General features: G+C 36.0%; 1 protein-coding gene across 1 annotated transcript in view; it reads right to left on the bottom strand.

Annotated features, from left to right (window-relative positions):
• The window catches only part of LOC149784727 (uncharacterized), a 120,282-nt gene extending 113,302 nt beyond the window's left edge, over positions 1-6,980 (bottom strand). The window contains exon 1 of the mRNA XM_089933039.1: positions 6,502-6,980. Coding sequence (XP_089789165.1) covers positions 6,502-6,574 — 73 coding nt within the window. The 5' untranslated portion in view covers positions 6,575-6,980. The remainder of the gene's footprint in view (positions 1-6,501) is intronic.
• Between the last annotated feature and the right edge of the window lie 5,989 nt (positions 6,981-12,969).

Raw genomic sequence — 12,969 nt, 5'->3', positions numbered from 1 at the left:
GTTGTTTCCATATAGCAGATCAATACTTCAGTTATAGGCCTACTGGGCAAAGTTGTTTCCATATAACAGATCAATACTTCAGTTATAGGCCTACAGGGCACAATTGTTTCAATATAACAGATCAATACTTCAGTTATAGGCCTACAGGACACAATTGTTTCCATATAGCAGATCAATACTTCAGTTATAGGCCTACAGGACACAGTTGTTTCCATATAGCAGATAAATACTTCAGTTATAGGCCTACAGGACACAATTGTTTCCATATAGCAGATCAATACTTCAGTTATAGGCCTACAGGGCAAAGTTGTTTCCATATAACAGATCAATACTTCAGTTATAGGCCTACAGGGCAAAGTTGTTTCCATATAACAGATCAATACTTAAGTTATAGGCCTACAGGGCACAATTGTTTCAATATAACAGATCAATACTTCAGTTATAGGCCTACAGGACACAATTGTTTCCATATAGCAGATCAATACTTCAGGTATAGGCCTACAGGGCACAGTTGAACCAAGCAAAGGCAATGATGACCTTTTTCTCTTGACTATCATGCTGTAAATAAACTGTATAAAGGCAACATAGTTTAAACAACAAGAACAAAATGTGTAAACCACCATTCTTTTTTCCCTTGATCTATTTGTATCCACGTGATTTTGAACATTATACATGTGCTTTCGTAAAAATCAGCGCCTATGTTTATTGTTTACAGATTGAGTAGAGGTGGTGGCAGTGCATGTTACGTAAATATAAATATATCAAAATCGTTTGTTGTTTTGTTTTTGTTTGTTTTTTTTCTCTTCGTACCGAATGCCATTTCGCGTAAAAAGACAACATGATGCAATATTAGATATAAATTTTCAAATCTAATTTTCTCCAATAAATTATATTTAATTTATATCAGGATGCAAAAATTCGGAAATCATCTGTACATCGTCCATTTTGTTTGCATTAGATACAGTGTCGTTCAAACTTTTGTTTTAAGAAAGGTCAAAGTTGACAGTAGCTAGTACTGGTTGCACGAGTATGACAGAGGACCAGTCTACTTCTCGTCTCGTGTGCTCTTTCTTGTGACGTCATCAGTATATAATGATGCATCCAGCGTTCAACTTTTTAACATCGTCAGAGATGTGTTCCTTCGCCGTATGAAAATAATTCCTGGCTTATTCAAACATCGACTTTGAAAAATCTTACCATTCTGCAATAAAACCACCGTATAAACTAAATCTAATCTAAATTGAATGTGCTGCATTATCAAAGTTTGTGATTTATTCAGTAGCATTTTACTGCCAAATTTACAGTACTGCTGTACTACGAGGAGTGTACTCAGTGCAATCGAAGGCCAAGGTCATGGGTTTATCAAGTGTAACGTGCAGTTTTTATTCACAGGCTGAATCCTAAACTTTATTGAGAACAGATAAATGGAACTATTGATCTACGAGTGGGTCTGAAAATAATGGCAGAAGAACGTTTTAACTAAAGGTTATCATCGTCGTCGTTGTTATCATCATCATCAAATTATTTATCAACATAATCGTTAACGGCAGCAGTACAGAACTATTATCATGATTGTTGTGAATATGGTCATGTATAGGCCGATAAATCGGCCTTTCACCCGTGATGATATTGTACATCGGTATCAACACAGATTTGTGGGGTTGATTTATCGGACTAGGTCATGTACAGCTCTTTAATTCAATAAATTATGTAATTTTTTTGTTGTAATGATTACGGTAATGTAGAAGATTATTCCAGTTGATTTTCTTGTCGATGTTATTATTGTTGTTGTGATGATTACGGTAATGTAGAAGATTATTACAGTTGATTTTCTTGCCTATGTCTTTATTGTTGTTGTTGAAATGAATACGGTAATGTAGAAGATTATTTCAGTTGATTTTATTGCCGATGTTGTTGTTGTAATGATTACAGTACTGTTGAAGATTATTTCAGTTGATTTTATTGCCGGTGTCATTATTGTTGTTGTTGTTGTGATGATTACAGTACTGTTGAAGATTATTTCAGTTGATTTTATTGCCGATGTTATTACTGTTGTTGTTGTTGTAATGAATACGGTAATGTAGAAGATTATTACAGTTGATTTTCTTGCCGATGTCATTATTGTTGTTGTTAAGCTTACTCTTTCCCTGTTTTCTTTTTTTTTTTTTTCTTTGTTTAGTGGCAGGAGGGGGGTATATTTTTCTGCCGGATGTACAAAAAAAAATCCTTCCGTATCTGTTTTATTTCAGAAACAAAATATTGGAATTTTCCCCAACATTATCAAGATATCTGCTATACGTAACGTTGCTAATAATTGGAGAAGTTTTTTGGAATTTACTTTCTAGGTATTCGAACTGTATGTAAAGAATTGTTATGGGTTTTCTTTGTTTCGTATTGCACATGTAGCATTATTTCCTTGTTGGTGACCCGGAGAATTATTTTTCCTTACTCAGTGATATATATATATATATATAGAGAGAGAGAGAGAGAGAGAGAGTTTCTGAGTTTCTTTGAATACTGATCTATTCATTTCCTAGTGCTAGTCAAAGTTTCTTTACGTTTTATTTTAAATTACTATTAATATCATATGCTTGTCATTTTTATTTAGTTACTTTTGCTTTCCATGTCAATATTTGAGGCCACAAACGAATGATATATATGAAGTCTTAATTAATTTATTTATTAATTAATTTTATAAAAAAGATTTTCATGTTTTTCATTCGAGGTCTAATAATGATAAGAATAGCATGCTCGTTAAATCATTCTTAAATACAGGTTGATCAGTTTAAATGTAATTGGTCCATTTACGACGGTACGGTCATTTGATTAAATTTTCCTTAATTTAATTATATCAATTAGTCGAATTTATGAAATATTATTTTGTGATATAAAAAAATGAATGTATATCATATATTGGAACTGACGATATCACAAATTGAAAACATTTATGATACCACGGATTTGAATATATGTTCTTGTAAATTAATTTAGGATATCATAAAATGAAATCATAATATCATATTTTAAATATAAGGTATTATAAATTCCTGGACATTATTTTATATCAGATATATTCTGTAATAATGACAGGTGTGGTTTTCATTACTACACATATTCTAGCAATGATAAGGGGACCGCTCCGGTAGCATATTGGTTAGAGCGCCCACCTCGGATGCGGGAGGTCGTGGGTTCGCCGGCCGAGTCATACTAAAGACTTACAAAAATGGTACTAATTGCTACCTCGCTTGGCGCTCGGCATTAAGAGGTTAGGACTGGTCGGCCTGGTGTCAGGATAATGTGACAGGGTGGCACATAATGCTACATGGCTGCGGCATGATGCCCCAGTGCTAGACATCACTATAAACTGTCACACTGCAGACATCGTAGCGATATGACTGAAAAATTGTTAAATCTAAGGTAAAAATCCAAATCACAGACACACACGCACAATAGCAAATAATAGGTACACTCATTTATTTTGTAACATATGTAACCATAGCTGTGTTTTATATAGAAATAGCACAATAAAATGTTACTTTGATTGAAAAGGTGATAAGCTCTCTCACTTGAATTTTTATATTGAACGGATACTCCATGGAAGCTCGATGGAAGTTGCAGTTCCTAAACTATATTCATCTAAATCTTTGCCCTCACCCCGCACCACGCTGGATATTAGATATGGATTGGGAAGGAATAGGTATAAAACTGACTCAACTTTGCCATGCTAAGATTATTATTCTTGTATGAATACCGTCTTTTTGCCTTGCGTTTTAATCCATAGGTACATTTAAAATGCACTGGTGAAATGTCTAGAATTTCTCTACTCAAAATGCGCTCGAATTCCTAGCCGCCAGTGTTTTAAAAGTAAACTTGTTTTCCTAGATAATTTGACATTTTTAAAACGTAAAACTTCTTCATTTTCTACAGGGGATTTTACGATTCACTCATATTTAAAAAAAAGAATCAGTATCATGCCCCTTGACCATAGGGCAGTTTCAGATATTGACCACTCATACTTTAATAAAATAGGCATTCTAGTTCCTAGACCCAAATAATAATCATCACTTTGCATTCAGTAGAGCGAAACGTAAGTGGAAAGTCATGCACATTATACTGTGATAAATTCAATTATTCTTTATAGAGAGGTGATGTATGTATTCCGCGAGTTTAACATTAAAACAAGAATCCAAGTATCAAGTGATACTGTGCATTTGTTCTTAAGTTCGCATGGAATAAGAGTGTGGCCGAAAATAGGTGTATTACATGTTTGGATGGGATAAGAGTGTGTCCAAATATAGATGTGTTACAAGTTTTATTTCTCAGTTTCAAACAAAATATATGTGACGCAATATTTTAGAAAACATGGAAGATTTACATATTACATTCAGTGATGATAACATTGATATAAGCAGCATAAACCCTGATAGCAGGATTGTTAACATTGAAATAAGCAGCGTCATCTGAAATGAACATCGTCAACCCTGATAGCAGGATTGTTAACATTGAAATAAGCAGCGTCATCTGAAATGAACGGCGTCAACCCTGATAGCAGGATTGTTAACATTGAAATAAGCAGCGTCATCTGAAATGAACAGCGTCAACCCTGATAGCAAGATTGTTAACATTGAAATGAACATCGTCAACGCTGATAGCAAGAATGTTAACATTGAAATGAACATCGTCAACGCTGATAGCAAGAATGTTAGCATTGAAATGAGGGATGCCAACCTGATAGCATGATTGTTAACATTGAAATGAGTAGCGTCAACCCTGATAGCATGATTGTCAGCATTACAATGAGCAGCGTCAACCCTGATAGCAAGATTGTTAACACTGAAGCGAGCAACGGCAACCCAGATAGCAAGAATGTTAACATTGAAATGAGCAGTGTCAACCCAGATAGCATGATTGACAGCATTGAATTGAGCAGCGTCAACCCTGATAGCAAGATTGTTAACATCGATATGAGCAGCGTCAACCCTGATAGCAGGATTGTCAATCTGTCAGCATTGAAATGACCAGCGTCAGCCTTGATAGCGAGAATATTAACATTGAAATGAGCAATGTCAACCCTGATAGCAAGATTGTTAACATTGAAATGAGCAGCGTCAACCCTGATAGCAAGATTGTTAACATTGACATGAGCAGCGTCAACCATGATAGCAAGAATGTTAACATTGAAACGAGCAATGACAACGCTGATAGCAAGATTGTTAACACAGAAATGAGCAGCGTCAACGCTGATAGCAAGATTGTTAACATTGAAATGAGCAGTGTCAACCCTGATATGATTGTCAGCATTAAAATGAGCAGCGTCAACCCTGATAGCAAGATTGTTAACATTGAAATGAGCAGCGTCGACTCTGATAGCATGATTGTCAGCATTAAAATGAGCAGCGTCAACCCTGATAGCAAGATTATTAACATTGAAATGAGCAGCGCCAACCATGATAGAAAGAATGTTAACATTGAAATGAGCAACGGCAACCCTGATAGCATGATTGTCAGCAATGAAATGAGCAGCGTCAACCCTGATAGCAAGATTGTTAACATTGAAATGAGCAGCGTCAACCCTGATAGTATGAGTGTCAGCATTAAAATGAGCAGCGTCAACCCTGATAGCAAGATTATTAACATTGAAATGAGCAGCGCCAACCATGAAAGAAAAATTTTGTTGTTGTTGTTGTTATAGGGTTTAACGCCATTTTTCAGCACAAGATAGGCTATACATGGCGGCCAGTATTAATGGTGGAGGAAGAACCCGGGAAAACCCTGGAAAGAACCACCGACCCACGAGAAGCTACCGGCAAGCTTTCTCACATATCCACATTGGCCGAGCCCGAGACTCGAACCTACGCAGATAGAGGTGAGACGGCAGTGATCCGTGACGGAGAGCGCTTTAGACCACTCGGCCACTCGGGGCCCCCATGATAGAAAGAATGTTAACATTGAAATGAGCAACGGCAACCCTGATAGCATGATTGTCAGCAATGAAATGAGCAGCGTCAACCCTGATAGCAAGATTGTTAACATTGAAATGAGCAGCGTCAACCCTGATAGTTTGATTGTCAGCATTAAAATGAGCAACGGCCACCCTGATAGCATGATTGTCAGCAATGAAATGAGCAGCGTCAACCCTGATAGCAAAATTGTTAACATTGAAACGAGCAGCGGCAGCCTAATAGCGAGAATGCTATAATCGAAATGAGCAGCGTAAACCCTGATAGCATGATTGTCAGCATTGAAATGAGCATCGTCAACCCTGATAGCAAGATTGTTAACATTGAAACATGTAATATCAACCTTGATAATAAGAATGAAAAAATAGTTCGGTAGAAAAAGGAATAAATCACGTTCTTTATGCAGATTCAGAGACATAATTGACATTATACTGGCGAAATAAAAAGGGTACATGTAAATGCTACTTTTCTGTGTCTAACGATTAGGGTGGATCATGTTATCTGTCTCTAAGTTGTTATATTCAGTTTATCTATCACATACCTTTCGTGTCTAGTTTCAGAGTCCTATCTTCGACCAACCTGCAAGCAGCATATTGTGATACTGATGTGGCCATCGTGTCGTTTTAATTTACTGTGGATCTTGGTGAAGTGAATTATCAGCCTAACACAGTGACAATGTTAGGACTGGTCTGCAAAATAAAAAACAAACTTCCAGCCAAATTGAACATACATAAATACTATTTAATTTAGAAATACTTCTTAAGATATCAGCTTGTGTGTAAGAGAACAATGTCAGGCGTCAATTAAATATGTACCATTAAGCACTATAAAACCATGTCCAGACTATAAGCACGTGCAAATCGAAACACCATGTATAATTGCTTTGCAAACAAAGTGGGAAACTTTATTCAAGCAGCATTAGTAATGTATTAATATTGTTGACCTACTTTATAATTAATTTCACCTCAGAGTCAGCTACTGATAGGAAAGTTAATGATTGAGAAGAAGTACACCAGCACATTAAAGATGCTTATTACACTCTTGTTTTAGTTCATCTGGTCGAAGGCCAATTTCATGGTATGGACCTGCGTATGTCGTCTACCGTCCTCGGTGCGATTTGCTAATCAGTCATAGTGAACACTAAAGTAAATCAGTCTAACAAGTATTCCCCGGAGACTTTAAAGTAAATCCCTTTAGTAAGTAAATAATTGTAATAAATAATCTCTGTTTACATAAAAGTTAATCATTCACATAAAAAATCCCCGTAAACATAGCAGTAAATCATTCTTATAAATAATCCCCTTACACATAAAATAAAATCCCTGTAGTAAATAATCCCTGTAAATATAAGAGTAGATCATTCTAATAAATATTCCCTGTAAATATAAGAGTAAATCATTCTAATCAATAATCCTGTTGATGCTTACACATTTAATTTATTTTTGTGTGGGTCATATCAATATATATATATATATATATATATATATATATATATATATATATATATATATATATATATATATATATATATATATATATATAATGATGTACTGTATATCTGATACAGTCCCATTTGATGCTTTCATATTTGATGTTGTATGGGTCATTTCAAAATTTCAACATGAGTGAAACTTACCCTCGACAATTAAAGGTTAAGTCTAGTCGAGTTCAGTTTATCTCAGTGTGAGTTCCTTTTACATCTCATATCCTGTGTTGGATACTAATATTTTATTTCGACCGCTCCAGTGGCCTAGCGGTTAGAGCGTCCGCCTCGTATGCGGGAGGCCGTGGGTTCAATTCCTGGCAGAGTCATGTCAAAGACTTATAAAAAATGGTACTAACAGCTGCCTCGATTGGCGCTCAGCGTTAAGAGGTTAGTGTTAGGACTGGTCGGCCTGGTGTCAGGAGAATGTGAGTGGGTGGGACAGAGTGCTACATGTCTGCGGCATGATACCCCAGTGCTAGACATCACTATAAACTGTCAAAACTGCAGACATCGTAGCGATATAACTGAAAAATTGTTAAAGCTACGTTAAAAATCCAAATCACACACACTATTTTATTTCCGTTTATGTTTGAGTTCCTCTGACATCTCTCACTTAGTGGTTACTAATATTTTATTGCAACTTATATTAGTTCCTCTGTAATCTTCTATCCCGTGATGGATACAGATATTTCAGTTCATATAATCTTAATGTGACTTCCTCTGACGTTTTCTATCCCCTGCTGGATATTAATATTCCGTACATTTGTTGTTGGGTGGGTAAACTTTCCAACCTCTAGATCTAACAGGTTGAGATCGGTCAGAGGAAACTCAGACTAAATTGATCCAATAACGGCAAGCCTACAAAGAGATTTCGCTATACACATACTTTCATGCATGTGTACACAATCGTCTCACAGATCCGGGACTCCATTTGTATCAGTAATGAAAGTTGGCTATCATATTTCTTCAGTTGAGTTTAGTCTCCAGTAGTCGTAAATGAAACTACCACACTGCTATCAAGGAAATGTATCGTTTACGATAGTAACTAGAAACTGTACCACATTGATATCAAGGAAAAGTATCGTATACGACCAGAGGCGTAGCTGGGGGGGGCGGGCAGGGGGGTACATATGTCCCCGGGCGCCAAGGTACAGGGGCGCCAAAATGAGGCTTACAACGTTACATTATAATAAGTAAACAAGGGTAATATTCAAAAATGTGATTAAACGGGGAGGGGGCTGGGGCGCCAATTTTATAGTTCGTCCCCGGGCGCAAAATATCATAGCTACGCCTCTGTATACGACAGTCACTATAAAATGTACCACATTGCTATCAAGGAAATGTATCGTATACGATAGTCACTATAATCTGTACCACATTGCTATCAAGGAAATGTATCGTATACGATAGTCACAAGAAACTATACCACATTCTTATCAATGAAATGCATCATATACGATAGTAACTATAAACTACCACATTGTTATGAAGGAAATGTATCGTATACGATAGTCACTATGACTGTACCACATTGATATCAAGGAAATGTATCGTATACGATAGTCACTATAAAATGTACCACATTGCTATCAAGGAAATGTATCGTATACGATAGTCACTATAAACTGTACCACATTGCTATCAAGGAACTGTATCGTATACGATAGTCATTAAAAACTGTACCACATTGCTATCAATGAAAGTGTAGTACACTATTGTCACTATAACCTGTACCACAATGTTATCGATGAAATGTGTGGTACACTATAGTCACAAGAAACTATACCACATTGATATCAACGAAATGTGCTGTACACTATAGTCACTATAAACTGCCACGTTTCTATCAATGAAATGTGTCGTACACAGTAGTCACTATAAACTATACCACATTGCTATCAACAAAATGTAGAGTACATTATAGTCACTATAAAATGTGCCACAATGTTATCGATGAAATGTGTGGTACACTATAGTCACAAGAAACTATACCATGTTGATATCAACGAAATGTGCTGTACACTATAGTCACTATAAACTGCCACATTTCTATCAATGAAATGTGTCGTACACAATAGTCACTATAAACTATACCACATTGCTATCAACGAAATGTATCGTACATTATAGTCACTATAAACTGTACCACAATGCAATCAACAAAATGTGTCGTACACGATAGTTACTATAAACATAATTCGTATACTTGAAAATAATAGATTAGCCATTATAATTTACGGAGAAGGTCTACTCAGACACCCGCATAATGAATGTGATGGACCATAGTTTTTATAGAGCCCGAGAGTCGAACCCCCGCAGACAGGTGAGATGGCAATGATCTGAAACAAAGAGCGCTTGATAGCACAAGGTCACTGGAGGCCCCCGACAGATATTTTCAAAATGACTAGATAGAAGTTACCGGACCTGTACGGGTAATATGACTGGGTGTATGGGTAGTTAGACTGGCTGGTAACGCCCTACACCCAATGTGAACACAAGTAATATGAATGTGTATTTGTGTAGTTTAGTAATCAGACAAAGAAGACTGATACTTACAAAGTTTGTTTCGATCCTTCAAAATGTAAGCTTCCTGAATTATCTGGGTTGTCACATTCGACAACATGTATTTTTCTTCCTTCCCAGGCAAAGCAATGACGCTATAAACCAACCCACCAATCAATGCACATAATTTATGAAGCACGTATGAACAAGCTCGGTAACGAATAGATTACACCATACCTGGCTGATTGTGTTGCAAACTATTACTTCAAGGATATATCTGTCTCAACATATTTGTCTACAAAATATTAAACCTTAAAAACATTAATGCCATTTCAAAAAATGTATCCACTAGAGAGTTATTAAAATTATTACCGTCATCCACTCAAGTCTCTACCACAACGATTGGATGTTTAAAGAACTGTTCAAAGTCCGAACCCAACCATGATATGTATATATGTCAATAGTGGATAATAAATATCCTCGTTAGTAATGTCACTCCAATAGCATTTTATACATTCCCTGGATATGAATTTCCGTAATTGTGAACACGGGTAATATGAATGCGTATTTATGTAGTCAGAATGTTTGAATAATAAATACAATGACTACATAAAATTTACCGTAATTCTGAATACGGGTAACATGACTAAGTTTGTATGCAGTTAGACTGGCTGATAACTGTCCAACACCCACTGTGAACACATGTACTATGAACGGGCATTCATGTAGTTTTATAATCATATAAAGAAAACGGATACTTCCAAGATTTATATAAATCCTTCAAACTGGAAGATTCCTGAATTTCCTGGAATGTCACTTTCGAAATTTATTTTGATACCTCCCCAGGCAAAGTTCTGTCGCTATATACAATCAAACCCACCAGTCGATGCAGAAAATTCATGAAGCATGCACAAGAAAGCAAGGTATTGAGTAGGTAACAGCATACCTAGCTGTTTGTGTTGTTGGAAACTATTAGTTCAAAGACATTTAAGAGATCGAAATGAATTATATAGTGATATGTATCCATATCTCACTTGCTCTGTTCAAACAAATAAAGTCTGTTAAAATAAAATAACATAAAAAAGAACATTAAACAATGAACAAGGATAAAGTTATATAAAAACTTCGACCTTTGCATACACTTCTTTCTGTTTATTTATTTGAATTTCATAACAAAAATATTTGCATCTATCTATCTATCTATCTATCTATCTATCTGTCTGTCTATCTGTTTCTTTTGTTTTATTTCTTTCCTTCTTTCTTTTGTTTCCCGCTCCGATGGCCTAGTGGTTAGAGCGTCCGCCTCGTGTGAGGGAGGTTGCGGGTTCAAACCCCGGCCGAGTCATACCATAGACCTTTAAATATGGCACTAACAGCTGCCTCTCTAGGTGCTCAGCATTAAGAGTTATTGTTAGGACTGGTCGGCCTGGTGTCAGGACAATGTGACTGGGTGGAACATGATACTACATGTCTGCGGTATGATGTCACAGAACTAGACATCACTATATACTGCCACACTGCAGACATCGTAGCCATATGTCTGAAACACTGTTAAAGTTACGTTAAAAATCCAAATCTCACACACACGTTCTTTCTTTCTGCTTGTCCATCTGCCAGATAATACTACAGTGATTTGGAATCCTCCTCTGTTTCTTTTCCTTTCCTCCTCATAACTAATGCTACCAGCACCACCACCAGCACCACCACCATGACTAAGACATGACACTAATACTACTGAAGCCACCACTGGAACCAATACGTTTCTAGCTTTTACTCCAAACTTAATTATATGTTATTTTTATACAATCTCTACGACTCTTGATATCCTTGATATTATACAAACGCCACAGTTTATGTTTTTTGTTTTACTATGTTGCAGTTTTTTTGTGCTGCTGATACCATCACATCCGCAGCTGATTCTTGCTGATGTAGTACAAAAACCTAAAAGAATAGATACAATTCACCAGAGTTGATGCCCCTGTTTTATTTATTTAATCATCCTTCAAAAGACTACCAGCAACATATGGTGGCGCTATACAGTTTCGCATTTTGCATAGGTTAGGATTTTAAAGAAAAAGAATTTCCCCGGCTTTCCTCACTGGTTATACTGGCTATTTAAAAAAGACCTTGTATATCTTAGGTATAATTAAAAGAACCTTTAATTCCCTTTATTTTAATGTATGATTGATGGGTGTACTATGGGTTATAGAGTGCACAGTTTGGCCTTACTTCAAATGTGAATCTTTCAAAAATGTGCTAGCTCTACTTGGTCATTTTCACTTCCTGAACTTCAGAGGTAAAATGTATAAAAAGAGCCGATAACTTTTTTTACATTTTATATATTTGGTAATTCATTCATTGCACTTTCAGAAGCTGGTATTGTCTAGTCTGGCAAAATTCATTTTCCCTATTTTAATAGCTGCTATGTATAGTGTACTTTAGACTAATTCAGGCTGATTTTTTAACACAAGGGAGCAGTCATTTTAGTTAGCAGTGTGCTTAAATCATGTAAAATTTCCAAAAGTACAATAAAAATGTGCTGTACACTATAGTCACTATAAACTGCCACATTTCTATCAATGAAATGTGTCGTACACAGTAGTCACTATAAACTATACCACATTGCTATCAACGAAATGTAGAGTACATTATAGTCGCTATAAAATGTGCCACAATGTTATCGATGAAATGTGTGGTACACTATAGTCACAAGAAACTATACCACATTGATATCAACGAAATGTGCTGTACACTATAGTCACTATAAACTGCCACATTTCTATCAATGAAATGTGTCGTACACAATAGTCACTATAAACTATACCACATTGCTATCAACGAAATGTATCGTACATTACAGTCACTATAAACTGTACCACAATGCAATCAACAAAATGTGTCGTACACGATAGTTACTATAAACATAATTCGTATACTTGAAAATAATAGCCATTATAATTTACGGAGAAGGTCTACTCAGACACCCGCATAATGAATGTGATGGACCATAGTTTTTATAGA

The sequence above is a fragment of the Sinohyriopsis cumingii genome, chromosome 14 (assembly GCF_028554795.1).
Source record: "Sinohyriopsis cumingii isolate HCF-2022 chromosome 14, ASM2855479v2, whole genome shotgun sequence".
Taxonomy (NCBI): Eukaryota; Metazoa; Mollusca; class Bivalvia; order Unionida; family Unionidae; genus Sinohyriopsis; species Sinohyriopsis cumingii.
The sequence above is the reverse complement of the archived record's forward strand: the minus strand, read 5'-3'. Positions and strand labels throughout refer to the sequence as shown.